Raw genomic sequence first — 16,898 nt, forward strand, 5'->3', positions numbered from 1 at the left:
TTATTATTATTATGTTATTTTTTATTATCCGTGAATGTTAGCAACTGGACAAATTGAATGCAGCGGTCAAGGAAAAGCGACCAGAATTGGTCGATCGTAAAGGCGTCATTTTCCAGCAGGACAATGCTAGGCCGCACACGTCTTTGTCCACTCGGCAAAAATTCATGGATATTGGTTGGGAATCGATGTTACACCCACCATATAGCCCTGATCTCGCGCCATCGGATTACCACTTATTTCGATCCCTGGACAACTCCCTTCGTGGTAAAACTTTTAACGACGATGACGCTGTAAAATCTCACTTAACTCAGTTTTTGGCCGAAAAGGATCAGACTTTGTACGAGCGTGGAATTTTCAAGTTGTCAGAGAGACGGCAAAAGGTCATCGAACAAAATGGAAAATACATTACAGATTAAACTTCGTTCCAAGTAAAACAAAATCTTTTATTTCATTGAATAAATCGGCAATTACTTAGTTGTAAACCCAATAGTAACCGATAGTAAAACGAGAGGCATTTGACAGACAAATCGACGCGACGCTGGTTCGATCGCTCCCTCGGTTTTTCCCGCGATTTTCCTCTCTCTCGCCCCCCCTTCCTTTTTTTTTGTTTCCACAGTCGGTCCGGGAGCGAAAAAAGGGATTTCATTTAAAGCGAGAAAGTTCTGCCGATAAAATCCGCGGGCCGGCCACCTCTTCGGAGAATTCTGTTTATACGTTTATGTCGGACGCGAGCGTTTGTTTGTTCCGGCGCGCCGCGCCGCTCCGAGCGGAGCGGAGCCGAGCGGGTTATCTCGGCACCGGCCTGTTGTATTTGCACGGTCGACCAGACCGAATCAATTTCTGCTTTTGGTTTCAGTGTCCATGTATGATGGCGAGCAATTAAACATGACGAAGATCACGCGCAACGAGATGGGCGCGTACCTCTGCATCGCGAAAAACGGCGTGCCGCCGACAGTCAGCAAGAGGATCATCGTCAACGTCGAATGTGAGCGAAACTTTTTTATGCAACCGTTGTCATTCGGAGCGCGTGCCCGAGCCTCGTCCACCGACGTATCTCGCATACTTAATTACGTCGTCGCGACGAAGGATGCGTCCACCGTCTCGGATAAAAACACGAGACGCGCCGCGTGTGATTCGACTTTCGAGTCCGTTTCTATTTATCGTTCACTCGCTGACCCGTTATCGTTATTCGCGGGATGACGGATTAAACGCGTTTTCGTCACCGGTCGAAATTTTAATCGTCGACCGGTCTAAATTTCAACACTTTTTATTTACCGGAAATTGTTTATTATACTATATATTTATATATACTGTATATACTATATTATATATATTATAGTACTCTATTATATACTACTATATATACTATATATTTATTTACAATTATTTATGTATACTATTTATTTACTATATTAATAGTAATTATATAGTTAGTATATATAGTTATTATGTAGTTACTATATATACTATATACTACTATATATAGTATGTTATAATTATTAGTTTATAATTATTAAGTTATAATTATTTATGTATACTACATTAATAGTAATTATGTAATTAGCTGTCGCAACCTTTTCGAAAATTGTACGACTTTCTGTAATTATATTCCACATTAATTTCAATGTGCAAACGTCCATGGTCCAATAACAACTACGACAAACCTCGACTTCTCAGTTTCAACGAAAAGATTATTGCAAAAGCCACGATTGATCTCATAAAATTTAGATCAGTCTATACTCATCAACTAATTTCTAACAAATTTTCCAAATTCATTTCTATCGTAATATATCAAACAATTAGAATTTCACTAGAATCTCTACAATACAAACACGTTAAACTAAATATTTAAGGTAAATTGGTACCTAGTTTCGATTACATTAATTAAATGACTTTGATGTCAAGCGAATGTTTGTTACTCGGCACTTAACGCGTCAACATCCAAAAGTTGCGCTGATTAACACTAGACGTTTCCGTCGAAATGACGAGTCACTGTTTTTTAACGCACGATCATTCGAATCTCGTAGATACATTTCTGAATTATTCATTGAACGTATGCGCGTTACTCGCGGCAAACGTTGCAATAACGCTCTCCAACGCTCGTTAAAGATCCGAATAAATGTCTCGTCGCTACTTTTATAAGCAAGCATTTCTAAAAAAGCAGCTGCTTCCGGCGCACCGTAAATCTAGCGTTAACACGTTCCGTGCCACGTGTACCATCGATGGTACACGCTTGCATGTTTACTTAGTGAACTGAACAAATTGTTTACAAGAAATGTAGAACCGAAGAATCAATTTCCACCGCAAGAATGGGCGTTGATAAGTTTTTGTTACGTTGTTACGTGTACGAGAATTAATAATTGCACGTAATACATCAAGTTTTAGTAAAATATCAAAGTGTGAAGATTCGAGTAAAAAAAGCTCGGCACGGAACGCGCGTGTTAAACGAGACAATTTCCGTGGCAATTGTTGCGGGCCGCGAGGGCGCAAACAAGGAAGAGTTGCGCGCGGGTTCGATTCGACCGCGATCGAGATACGGATTATCGGCGCCGGGGAGCATTGTTTAAATTTCATTCCACGAATTGCAGCCTTGCGCGGCGGGTGGCTCGTTTCGTAGAATCCGACGATGGGTGGAAAGCGGAGGACGCGAGGGTGGCAGGGGAGCGCCAGCCAGGCAGATGCGCCGTTAGGAAAACCCGAGGGAAATACCGGGAAGCTCCGCGCGCGCGTCCCGCCGCTCCTGGTCATTTTTCCCTTTTATGCGTTCCATTCGTTCGTGTCACTTGGCACGGCCGTGTGCGTGCCGAGGAACCGGGCAGGCCCCGGGACAGGTCGAATAGTGTCCTTTGAATATTTAGAGGAGCGCGGACATATTTTATTTAGACCGGCAAGAAAACACCGGCATCCGACTCGCTCTCGAAAACACTCGTCTCTCCGACATTTTTGTTGCTCCCTCTCCTCTCTTTTGTCCTCCCTTCCCTTCGCTCCGCGCACGCCTCTGAATAATTTTTTACCCGTTCCCGGATGTCACGGGGTTCTTCCGTCTCCCGGAACAATCGGGTTCCCGCGCGACCCGCAGCCGCGGTCGGCGCGTAATTATCGCCGCGTGGGTCGCGCATTCTCTCAATCGAAGCGACTAATCGCAATCGGAATTAATTAATTAAGCGCCGCGATAGGGTGCGCGTTTCGGCGACCGCGGCAGACGCTGCGAAACGGGGCTCCATAACTCGCGTCTTCCAGGACGCGCTCGCGACGAACGGGTTCTCCGCATTTCCATCCGGTCCGTTCCGCTCGCCGGAGACGCCGGGTAAAGCCGAGGAACGAGCTCTCCGTCGCGCTTTGTTCCGCTAAATTTTTACGCTAATATTTCGCGAATTAAATCGCATCGAACTCCGCGAAGTATTCGCACGAATTTATAAATCCGGTGCCCGTGATCGCTGTGTGCCGCGCCGGAACGAAATTTCGTCGGAAAGTTGTAGTCCCGCGTCCGCGAAACTTGTCTGGGAACGTGGAAATGCGCGGGGAACGGTTCTATGGTAAATATCGAGCAGCCGATGGAATTAGACGATCGCGTTTCGTCTGACAATCGATCGTACGTTCTACTTGGATCGACTGCGAGGTCCGTCCGGAAAGTAGCCGGCTTTGGTGTCGGGTAGAGTACTGGAGTCGGTTACTGTGTTGTGACAAATTGCAGGTGAAGAAAATTCGCCAAAAAAGCAGCACTTATGAATGCGCAAAAGTCCTCGGAAATAATTCCATTTAAAGAATTCAACAGTGAGATTAAGAGTAAGAAAGATTTGCTTCATTTATATACACATAAGATACCGAAATTTCCCACATATTAATAGGAGATACAAAAGAGACCAATATATATATATATATAATAATAATAATAATAGTAATCATATCTTGTATTATATATATAATACAAGATATATTATTATATTATAGAATATATACATAATAATAATAGTATTATTATTATTATTATTATTATTATTATTATATTATACAATATATACATAATAATAATAATAATATTATTATTATTATTCTTATTATTATTATTATATTATACAGCAGTATATTATTATTATTACTATTATTATTATATTATACAGCAAGAATAATAGATGAAAGTGCCCAAAGAGTGACAAAAACCTCAGAATAAAACACATTATTTTGAAAATTATTGTGAAAATAATATAAAAAATAACCTTGACATGGCCAAATGAAAATTTATCCCATATTAATTGGACACACAAAAGAAACCCATATATACCTAACTACAAAGAATAATACACCAAGGTGCGCAAACAATAACGAAAGACCTCAGTATAAAACACATTATTTTGAAAATTGTTGTGAAAATAATATAAAAAATAACCTTGACACAACTAAATGAAGATTTCTCCCATATTAATTGGACACACAAAAGAGACCCATATATACCTATCTACAATGAATAATACACCAAAGTGCACAAGCAGTAACGAGAGAAACCTCGGCATAAAACAAATTATTTTAAAAATACAAATACAATGCTAAAAATAATATGAGCGACGAAAGGCATCAATACATATCGTAAAATTAGAAAAAAAAATAGAATCTTCATTTGCAATTGTTCAACTGAGCAAACTTCGCAGCTGTTGCTTTAAACGCGCTCGCGATTAGCCAGAAATGTCTCAAAAATCGTGTGCAAAAGAATAACATTATTAAAGAATAATATAATAATAATAATTATTGCAAAAACGACTAGAATTTGTCCTGTGTGCTTCGGTAGAGAGAAACCACGCATTCGCCTGGTAGCTACAACGTAATGGGAATAATTCAGCGATCGAGGGACAGCGAATTTGACTCTCGAAGACATCGCCGATGGGACACGCGGGTGCAAAGATACGTTAAAAGGACGGCTGCTCCCCGGAGTGACCGTCGTAATTCGACGCTGGACGAGGTCCGCTATCTGTCGCACGCGACGATCACGTGGCAGCGGTCTCTGGATCGAATCCAAACGAGTCCCGTGCTCGGATCGGCAGAAGCGAGACACCGAGCGGGAGTAATCTGAGCGCGGGTTTAAGCGACTCGGTTCTATGATCCGCGCGGGCCACTGTCTATCCGGTTAGGTTAATTCTGGCATTGTCGATAACTCCGCGCGGGACCGACGTCGGGAACAAAGGGCGGTTCAGGATGAAGGAGGTCCGGCGTTCGGGAGACGTGGATAGAGTCGATGGCGGGAAATGAAGAGAAGTATGCGTTAATTAGGGTCGGCGCTGGCAATTTGTGGATTTGCGGCGAGCCCCGGTGCATACCGGCGTTGGCTGCCGTCGAGTATGGTTGCTGCGCGGCTCTGCGCCCCTTGTTGTTCGTCTACGGTTAACCCCCTCGTTTGCCGGCAGCCTCGTTCTCGTCGCGTTTAGGCTTACCTGCGACTTTTTGCTCGATTAATTGCGAGAATAGTTATTCGAGGCTTGCCGGCGCGAGCCACGCGCAACGGCAACGTTTTTCCAACGTTTCTGCATCGTTGCCGTTCGCTTTGTCAGCAGTGAAAAACGCGCTATTACGATGTACACAGGGTGTATAAAAAGTATATGTCGCGACCATAGCGGTGAAATTGTTTTTTTATTGCAGCGTATAGTGCTCGCCGAGAGGAACAAAAGTCTGAAAGGGATCATCGGTCCGAAGATAACACTATATGTAAAAAACGATGTTGAAAACGACGTACAAAAATTATATAGGGTGTCCCCAAGATCGCGGTGCAACAGGCCGCGATGTGCAAAAATAAATTGAAAAGAAGAATAATAATGTTTTCATTTAACGCTAGAACTACGTCAAGGGATCATATCTTTTTCATATATCCTGTACATTGCTCGTAGTATCTGTCTATTTTTGATCCAGCAGGCGAACGATAACGAGACCTTGTCAGAACTTTCCTATTTATCGGGACTTTCCTATTTAACAGACCCGGAAGTGATTTTGTGTGCAAAAATAAGTCGAAAAGAAGAATAATAATGTTTTCATTTAACGCTAGAACTACGCTAAGGGATCATATTTTTTTCATATACCCTGTATATTGCTCGTAGTATCTGTCTATTTTTGATCTAGCAGGCGAACGATAACGAGACCTTGTCAGAACTTTCCTATTTATCGGGACTTTCCTATTTAACAGACCGGGAAGTGATTTTGTGTGCAAAAATAAATTGAAAAGAAGAATAATAATGTTTTCATTTAACGCTAGAACTACGTCAAGGGATCATATTTTTTTCATATACCCTGTATATTGCTCGTAGTATCTGTCTATTTTTGATCTAGCAGGCGAACGATAACGAGATCTTGTCAGAACTTTCCTATTTATCGGGACTTTCCTATTTAACAGACCGGGAAGTGATTTTGTGTGCAAAAATAAGTCGAAAAGAAGAATAATAATGTTTTCATTTAACGCTAGAACTACGCTAAGGGATCATATTTTTTTCATATACCCTGTATATTGCTCGTAGTATCTGTCTATTTTTGATCCAGCAGGCGAAACATTGCCAGAACGGGACTTTATTCTTATTTATCGGGACTTAACTCTTTGAAGCGCACGATTTTAAGGAACAAATGAAAAACCAAGTTGCACAGAATATACCATTGTGAAAAACAAACATTCACAGCAACACACGATTCGACAACCTTAATCATCGAGAGCGTCGATCAGCTTACTAATGAGTTTTGACTCGCGTAAATTTTTGTTGTCAGTTGTTCATGCAATTACACCGTTGGCGCGTAGCATTGCCAACTGAACGAAACACTCTCGATAAAACATTGAACTGCGCGACTATGAGTAAATTCAACTTTTTCGAGGTGTGTTAACCCTTTGCCCTCGAGTGGCGGCTTTCGGGCAACGTCAGAAATTGCTGCACTATTTTCGAAAGAATTTTCGCGTTATTAAATTAACACTTAGCCAACCGAATGGGGAGATCTCCCCTTTTTAAATTCAGTCGATCGATGACCGAATGGATGATTACTGAAAAATTAAAAATGATTGCTTAATTTTATTAAGATTTGCAAAAAGTACGAATGCCGATGAAGTAATTCATGCCATATAAGTTTGTTTCGCAACTTTTGTTTAATTGAATGAAATATTTTAATTTTAGGAAAATTTTTGAGGTTTCCAGCGCGATCGTGGAAGCGTTAAATAATAATTATAATAAAAATACAATATAATAAAAAACAATCATACCAATTGGATACACTATAAGGTAGAAAACAAACGACTCGAGTTTTGAGTTAAAACAGTCTCGAGTAGCAAAGGGTTAAACCATGTCCCACCATGCGTAAAAAGCTGCGCAAAAGGTGCGACAGTTTTCAAGCCGCCCGACCCCAAAGAGTTAAACGCCGAAAGCCTCGAATAGCATTTGCCATAACAGCGTCGACGAGTCTTCTACTCGATCGGCTCCCGATGCGCATCGGGCTCGTCGCAGACAACGCAATTTCAATCAGAAAATTATTCCGCGATTTACCGACCTGAGGGCATCCTCGCTTTTTTTTCGCCGACATTTATTCGCTCGAAAGCGCGAACCAATTTTTAAACAATTTCCGGCCATTTCTGTTTGATCGTCGGGGGAAATTGATGTCATTCGGGGAGATATATTGCGAAGCTCGGTTTACGAAATATTCGCATCCATCGCGGTGGCCGGGCGTTACACGGTGTGCACGATATTCAAACAGCAAGGTAAAACGTTCTCGACTCTCGTTTAATCACAGTTAAGCAAACGCGGGCTGAAATAAAAATTGTACGCGCCGCTAATACGGAGCGTCGCTGGTATTCCGACGGAGGGGAGGAAGAACGCCGTTTCTCTGACGGCGATCGCGAACCCCGCGAAAAATCCGGCAACGGAATAATCCGTCGTTGAACAAGGAAGCGGTTGTATCGCGTTCTCATCAGCCGGAGATCGTGCAATTCGACTTCAGCCGGGACGCGATTGCAGTGCGCTTTCCTAATCCGAGGTTCGGCCGGGCTCCGGACAAAGTTTCCCGGCGAGTTCTGTTTATTCCGGTCGAATTAAACTGCGGACAGGGCACGGTTATTTTCCGCGGCGCGAGTTATCCGGGTACGGTATTTACATTTGATCAATTCCGGGCGAACGAGAGGACACAGGCAGAAAGAGAGAGACGGGAGGCGAATGAGAGAGAGAGAGAGAGAGAGAGAGAGAGAGAGAGAGGGAGTTCTCCGGGGTTCCGGAGCGACGTAGCGCGACGCGGCGTGGGTGGCTCGCGTTAGAAAGAAAGTTGGAGAGCGCCGAGCCGGCGTTGGCGGAAAGTTTTTCGACGTGGGGGCTGCTTGATAGTCGTCGTTCGGCACACCGATGAACCCGGGCCCGGGTCGCACGAGTCGGAAAATTGTTCCGAAGCAACTCTATTTGCCGGGAACCGGGCAGAGATGGCGCGATTATGTTAAACGACCAACCGTTAGCGTAGCCCAGGCAACTTCCAGTTTCGTTTCTCTCGCGAACTGTCGCGCAGATTTTCCTGATCGATGCGCGACTCGGGCCCGGCTCTTCGGGACCGCTGTTACGCGATTCGTTCTATAGATAATCGGCGGACTCGTCGGATTTTTACGAGCATTCGAACGCGGCCAAATTGTCTAAATTGCTTTTGAAACGGACTAATTCTTTTTTTTTTGGTTGGATCAAATGCTCCGAGTATGTAATTTCATTTCATTTAATTCAATTTATTTATGTACTTGGGTAAACACCCATTTTTACAGTGAAGCACGAAAACGTGTAATATTAATGTAGAGAGAGAATCAGCTGTTTAGGTGAATAGTTTATTTAGCAGTAACTGTTTAGGCGAACTCGTTTTGAATTTTGTGATATTGCCTGCAGATATTTTATCGCTCTGATCTCGTTGATAATATTGTTGAGATGTTTTTGGAAAATTGCAATTACAGTAAATTCGACCTAATTGATCCTCAGCTTGGAAATAAAAATGGGCAATTTGGGAAGAGAAGGTACGATTATAATAATAATATAATTGTAGTAATAATGTATATAATTATTAATTTAAATTTGTATAATTATTAATATGATCATTGTATAATAATAACAATATAATTGTTGATATAATAAATAACCTGTACAATTGGGGAAGAGGAGCCTCGAGTAATCGCATCTCCTCTTCCCAAATTGTCCACTTTTGTGTACAAGCTGAGAGTCAATTACGGAGAATTTACTATGTCTGGAATCATAAAAAAATGTGAAACGATTTCAAACTCTTTTATTCGAGCCTAGAACGGTTGACGCAGAGTCAAGCTTCAGGCACCAAAAGATGCAGAAATCTCCCGATTTCTTGCCAAAACTGAAGAAAACCGTGGAAAACAGAGATTTTCGGAACATTTTTTAGTCGCGACGACGACAGAAAATTTCACGACGTTTAGTCGAATTTTAGAAAACTTGCTCTCTTTTGAAAGAATTATTTTTTAAAAGATAGCACACGCCGCGACAGAAATGTTTAAACAATCCGAACAAACTACTTAAACACCGGAGTTTACGCATTTGAACCGAATGATCGATCTGCACGTTTCCCGCGGATCGGTTCGCCCTTCACGGCGGTCTGAAAAACTGATCACGGTACGCGAGGCTCGTGTACGCTTTGATCGATCGGATCGGATCGCGGGTGGCAGGAGGACAACGTTTCGGGCGTCTAACCAAAGTTAATTGATGTTAAAGTCTCGCCGATGATCTTGGTACCGAATCAGCTGGTGGGCGCGCCAGTTGGCACCAACGTGACCCTCGTCTGCCAGACCGAGGCTTATCCACGGGCGATGAACAACTGGCACCTAGAGCGTGAGATGATACTCTCGAACAACAAGTACACGACGAAGATCATGGAGAACAGTTACAGGGCGACCATGGAGCTCACCATCAGCAACCTGCAGCTCGGCGACTTCGGGAGCTATCGTTGCGTCAGCAAGAACTCGCTGGGCGACACCGAGGGCACGATTAGGTTGTACGGTAATATGATGAACGATTCCAGCCACGGTTCACCGGTTTCCCAGCAGTTGTCGTAGGCACGCCTACGCGATGCTCCAACTATTCCCGGATATTCTCTTTCTATTTGTTCGACCCTCCGATGTTTCACTTGATTGCTTCAAAATGTCGCGTGTTTCTTTTCTCTCCGGAAAAGTGATATCGTTACGAGAAAAAATGAAACGAATCAATTCGGTACGCTTGGAAATCAGATATCAAATTTGCTGAATTGTTTCCCGTGAAAAATTCCACAGGACTTTAACAATTTCAAAGTATAGAATGACACGAGAAACCAGAGTTGGGCATTATTCGAATTGTTTCGAGTTTCCTTTCGGTCTCATATTTTATTCGTCATAAATTATTTTACACATTTATTCGTACGATTCTTTATTCGAATAATTCTTTGTTCTAATAATTCTATCATTTTATCATTCTACCATTTTTATAATCTATTGTCTTTATTCAAATCGATTATTTTCTGTACATATTTCTCTATGTATTAATTCTTATTCGAATAACATTTTACTCGGACACATTTTTGTCTAGATAAATTTCTATTCTATCGAATATTTATTCGTCATAGATTATTTTACACATTTATTTGTACGATTCTTAATTTTTTAATTCTATCATTTTATCATTCTACCATTTTTATACTCTATTGTCTTGATTCAAATCGATTATTTTCCGTATAAATTCCTCTAAGAATTAATTTTTACTCGAGTAACATTTTACTCGGACACATTTCTGTCTAGATAAATTTCTATTCTATCGAATATTTATTCGTCATAAATTATTTTACACATTTATTTGTAGGATTCTTTATTTTTTAATTTTATCATTTTATCATTCTACCATTTTTATACTCTATTGTCTTGATTCAAATTGATTATTTTCCGTATAAATTCCTCTAAGAATTAATTTTTACTCGAGTAACATTTTACTCGGACACATTTTTGTCTAGATAAATTTCTAATCTATCGAATATTTATTCGTCATAAATTATTTTACACATTTATTTGTACGATTCTTTATTTTTTAATTCTATCATTTTATCATTCTACCATTTTTATACTCTATTATCTTGATTCAAATTGATTATTTTCCGTATAAATTCCTCTAACAATTAATTTTTACTCGAGTAACATTTTACTCGGACACATTTTTGTCTAGATAAATTTCTATTCGAATATTCATTCGTCGAGTAACATTTTATTCGTTGGTCCTTACCTTTCATCGGTCATCCGAATAAAATATTGCCCAACTCTGCGAGAAACAGTGGCCTCGTACTAACAAACGTATGCTCGTGCTCGTATCAGCAAACAAAATTGACTTAAAAGCCTAGAAATCGTTCTAATTCAAAATCTTCATCCAATTCGGAACAGTTCGCACAGAATCAAAAAGTCAGAGAATCCGTTCTCATCGTGCTCGCGTTCTCGCCGATTCATTAAATACAAACGGTAACGCACAAAACCTGTTCCATATTATAGTACGGTCACTACAGTAATGTCTCCCTAATTTACGCTCAGATTGTCCACAAAAATGGACAATTTTGGAAAAGTGGATACGATTGTTCGAGCCTTGTGGCTCGTTTTTTATGGCTATCGATTGTCAACAACTATAAAAACGAGTTGCAAGGCTCGAATAATCGTATCTCCTCTTTGCAAATTGTCCATTTTCGTGGACAATCTGAGGCGTCAGTAAGGGCGACATTACTGTAGCGACCGTACTATAATAAGAAAAAAGTTTCGCGTTACCGTTCGTATTGTACAATCTGAGCATCGGTAAGGGCGACATCACTGTAGTTAGCGTTCGAGTTCAAAAGGGTGAGGACCTCACCCGTGTCTGTTCGTAGCGACGGAAAAGGGTCGGCCGTCGGGAACAACAGATCCAGGAGCGAGAGTGGCTGGCCCGAAATTAAAAATCGCGTGGCAAAGTCGGGAGAGGCTCATAAAATTTCATAAGCCGCGCGGCTCCGGGGATCGTTTAGCCGAGGCGGTCGGATCGGAGCCTCTGATCCCCGGAACAAAGTTCGATCTCGTTCGATCGGTTATGCAGCGGCCGTAACTGAAAGCCGATCGGCGCGGCGCCGGCCGAGTGTGCGCGGCCGGCCTCAAAGGGCGTGGAGAGGGAGACCGCCGTCAAAGTGGATAATTTTTGTTTCAGAAATTGCGAAGCCGTCCGAGGCGCCGAAGGCCACGGAGATCAAGAGCAGCGCCAACAAAGAAGGTGAGAGAGCCTCGTTGAATATCATTTCGCACTTTTCCAGCCCCGAAATCGATCTCTCGCGCAGGTCCTCTCCGACGCTTCCTTCTTCGGAACGGGCGCCTCGTTAGCTCGCCGGCCTCTCCGCGCGTTTTATTTGCGAAATCGGCTCGGACTCGCGCGAACGGTAAGAGGAAGATAGGAGAAGACGGAGCGGGAAGAAGCAGGCGCGCGCCCCGAAAGAAAAACGACGCGGAAATGAAAGAACGAGCAAAACGGGAAAGTTCGCGACCGTGAATCAGCCTTTTATCGCGCTCCTCGAACGATTATTAAACGCCACGCGGGATGAAATAATTCCGCGAAAAATCGAGGTGTTTGCTGTGCCAACGCAAACAATTCTCCTCGCCTCGTCTCGCCTCGCCTCGCCGCGCCGTATCGATTCGCCGCGCGCCGATTTTAATCGCCCGAAGATCTCTGTCCCGGACCGAACTGCGACGCTCCTCGGCGTTTCCGCTAAATCCCACCACAATTCGAGCTTAAACACCGACTAGCAGAATATCCCTCTGTTTTCCGCTTTAAAAGTCCTTTAAACGAATCCTCCCGCGGCTCCGAACCAAGGTAATCGCGGGACTGTTGATATTCCCGACTTCGCTGGCAAAAAATTCGGAAGATCAGGATCAAATGGACGGCCGAGTATCTCTCTCTCTCTCTCTCTCTCTCTCTCTCTTTCTCGCTCGGAGATTTAATTAATTAGGAGACTCGGCGGAGTCTGCGATATCCTTTGTGCGAGGAGATTCGAGGATCGGAAACATTTGAAATTTATTTAAGCGCGCTTCCGTACGTCGCAAATCCCGATACGATTCTTCTCGTTGTCTCGATCACCTAGGAAACTTTCGCGCGCGCAGTCCGTTTCTAATAAAAATAGAATCGGTTCTCGCTCGATAAACGCGCTTTCACGAAATTCCACGCGAATAGATTCGCGGTCTGTTACACATATGGAACCGCTTGTCCGACAACGGGACGTCCTATTCCACTTACCCAGTCATAAAAAAACACTCTTCCAACACGTTTTCATTCTACTCCACGCTGCCGTGGAACCATCGTATCGCAGCTGTCCGACCATGAGCCGACCAATTCTACTTAGAACATCTTTCGCAGCCAATCGAGTTCGCGTTTCTGCTCGATAAATCGTTACCGATCCGATCCCGGCGGTCGGATATTTTCGTAACATGGTCGACCATATCCAACATGTATTTCGACGCCTGGAACTCGAGATTTGCTCCGCATAAATCTGTTCCAGAGATCTGTTTTCCCTGTTGCGTAGTTCTGCTCCGTAGTTTCGCAAGTTGGCGAATTGCGGGCTCGGAAAAAAATCAGCGCTCGTCGCCGGGATCTCGATCTGTCTCGAAGGAGGAACACTTTAGGGGATCGTAGGCCCTCGAACGTAATCTTTGCATTACTCGGGGCCGAGCGGCTGTATGTGCGCGCACATTGGCCGGTGTATTATTAAAGCGGCACGAATAAGTTGGGCGGATGCCTAGGTCAGGTCCCTGTGGCTCTGGCCCCGGTGTTCTCGCTGCGAAACCAATCTCAATACGCTGCATTATTAACGCCGTACAAGGCTCGGCCACGACCGTATTACCGCCATTATGCTTCGAAATTTTACCTGGCGGCCTCACCTGCCTGGATTATTGTTACACCGTGTGCCAGGCTCTCGCTCTCTCTCTCGCTCCCGCTCTCTCGCTCTCTAGCTCTCGCTCTCTCGTTCTCTCGCTCTCGCGTACTAGTTCTCTCGCTCTCGCGTACTAGTTCTCTCGCTCTCTCGCTCTCGCGTTCTCTAGCTCTCTCGCTCTCTCGCGTTCTCTAACTCTCTCGCTCTCTCGCTCTCGCGCGCTCTAGCTCTCGCTCTCTCTCTCTCTCGCGCGCGCTCTAACTTTCTCGCGCTCTAGCTCTCTCGCTTCTCTAGCTCAAGCGCTCTAGCTCTCTCGCTTTCTCGCTCTCTAGCTCTCCCTCTCTCGCATTCTCGCCCTCTCGCGCTCTCGCTCTTTCGCTCTCGCTCTCCAACTCTCACTCTCTCTCTCCCTCTTGCTCTCCCGCTCTCGTTCTTGCTCTCGCTTTCTCTCTCTCACTCTTGCCCTCTCTCTCTCTCTCTCTTTCTTTCTGTTTTCGTCTCTCTTGCCCTGCCGGTTACCTTTCATCGGGTAATTGCGACCGGTGGATTTTCACTTGGGACGCGATCCGGCAACTTTCGACTCGACCCGACCCTCCAGCAGCTCTCTCTACCTTCCAGTTCCCCGGCATCCGGGCAGGTTTGATTGTTCGATACGGAAATGCAATTTTAAAGTGTTCCCCGCGGCCGGATGCCAGTTTCCTCGGTAATTGTCTCCGCGAAACGGAGCTGTTCGTGATCCGCCGCCATCTTACAGCAATTATTCCGAGGATCGAGCAACAGATCTGTCTCGGATCTAGAGATCTCGTTCGACGAGCGATTAAAAACTTCCGAGCACTTCGAATCACCCTCAACTACCTAACAATTAGGACCTACGTAAGAATTTAACTCTCTTCCATTAGCGCCCACGCTAATTTAAAAATCAATCTTAAAAACTTGTATCAAATATATACATTTTGTGTAATCATATTAAAAAATTGAAAATTTTAAGCGGTATGACGCGAATTACTTTTTCAACATTCTTACGTTCTCCGTGAGATTCGTATGATAGTTTTCTCGATAAAATCGTGTTCTAATCTCTGTAAAAAAGAATTACTTTCGATCTCGAAAGAACAACGTAATTATTATTTAAATTATTTCTGGACATAGTTTATCGTTTGCGATTTATAAAAGCGTAGGAATCGTAAACAAGTCGATTTTTCTTTTACGATAGAAAACTGCATTCTTGGGTAGGTCTGTCGAATATATGTATTTGGAAAGTTTAGTAAAGCAGTAATCTTCTCTTTTCGTAATTTTTCGAACGTGTTGCAACCCAGATCGATCCGCGTGGGCCGAAACACCGGTTGGCCAAATAAATCCGGATAATGCGCATTGGAAAGACCGCGATCGCAGTGGCGTAAATCGGCATCCAAGAATCGGGAGCGCGTTTTAGTCGTCGGCGATCTCATAATTTCGGATAAGGACGAGGCGCTAATTAGCGAGCCTTTTGCTCGCACAAACACTTCGGGAATCGCAGAAGCGCGTAAGCAAACAGCTCTGCATGCACTACAATTAGGAATCAGCGGGAACGTAGCACACGTGCGACGGCCAATTATCATCGACCGATGTGTATCGAGCGCGTGTGCGTTACAGATAGAGGCTGGTACACATTCCTCGAACACGTAGCCGCGCTAATAGCGCAGAAACTTGCTCTTTCAAGAACGAGCCAATCGCGACACCGATCGCCCTTTCAGCCCACTTAATCGACACACGCTTTCGGACTTGACGCTGCTCTTTTTCAATCACTCTGCACTTCACGGTACGTCCAAGTAACACCGACGCAATGTTAGACAAAAATTCTCTCAATAATTATTTTGGAACGCAGTCCACAGTTGGATTTTATTCGATACCGTCGAATAAATATCCAGTCGAATAGAAATTTATCCGAATAGGATTTTATTCCAACAAGAATTCAACCGAATAAGGAATTATTCGAACCAGAATGAATTCGAGTGAAGGGTTATTCGAATTAGAATTTATTCGAATGAAGAATTATTCGGACACGAATTCATTCGAATAAAGAATTATTCAAACAAGGATTCATTCGAGTAAAGAATTATTCCAACAAGAATTCATTCGAATAAATTATTATTCAAATAAAGAATTATTCGAACAAGAATTCATTCGATGAAAAAATAATTCGAATAAGAATTCATTCGACTAAATAATTATTCGAATAAAGAATTATTCAAATAAGAATTCATTCGAGTGAAGAATTATTCGAGTAAAGAATTCATTCGAGTGAAGAATTATTCGAGTAAAGAATTATTCAAATAAAGAATTATTCGAACAAGAATTCATTCCAATAAAGAATAATTCGAACAAGAATTCATTCCAATAAAGAATAATTCGAACAAGAATTCATTCGAATAAAAAATAATTCGAACAAGAATTCATTCGACTAAATAATTATTCGACTAAAGAATCATTCGAAGAAATAGAATAATTATTATTCGACTAAACTATTCCAAAAATTATTCACTCGAATAACGACCTGAGATAAATATCTGTTCGAAACAATTCGAATAACACCCGACTCTGGTTAAATCACTCTGCACTTCACAGTAGCATCTATCTAATGGTAATTCTGTTTTCGAAATGATTCGGCTTCTCTTCTGGCGTGGTATACTTTCACGGCAATCGGATTAGCGAAAAAAGGTGCAACACGGTCGCATAATGGCGAGTCCCCGGCCGAGGTTTCACGCGACTCCAGTCCCGCGGTAATACGCGCGATGATTGACTGCGTGGATGCCGGGAAAGTTTCGCGAAACTGGCCCGTGGCTCGTGTTCGTCGCCTCGCCGGCTCGAAATCAATCTTAATATTAGCGAATTATTAATGACCCGGCCAGGCCGCGTCATAACTCACCGACGGGACGTTAAGCGCCACCGAACAGTTTCCAATGGGTCCGTCCTCTCTCCCTTATCTGGCCAGATAAGATTCGAGGTGCTGGGCGATACCCCCAAAATTTGATGCGCCT

At 43.1% G+C, this 16,898-nt stretch overlaps 1 protein-coding gene across 7 annotated transcripts in view; it reads left to right on the plus strand.

The window, feature by feature from the left end:
- Positions 1 to 16,898, plus strand: part of LOC117229120 (lachesin) — a 593,951-nt gene that overhangs the window by 470,191 nt on the left and 106,862 nt on the right. For all 7 annotated transcript variants that reach the window (XM_033485304.2, XM_076523789.1, XM_033485305.2 and 4 more), the window contains 3 exons: positions 857 to 985; positions 9,708 to 9,992; positions 12,174 to 12,236. In XM_033485304.2, coding sequence (XP_033341195.1) covers positions 857 to 985; positions 9,708 to 9,992; positions 12,174 to 12,236 — 477 coding nt within the window. The remainder of the gene's footprint in view (positions 1 to 856; positions 986 to 9,707; positions 9,993 to 12,173; positions 12,237 to 16,898) is intronic.

Source organism: Megalopta genalis, chromosome 7, assembly GCF_051020955.1.
Source record: "Megalopta genalis isolate 19385.01 chromosome 7, iyMegGena1_principal, whole genome shotgun sequence".
Lineage (NCBI taxonomy): Eukaryota > Metazoa > Arthropoda > Insecta > Hymenoptera > Halictidae > Megalopta > Megalopta genalis.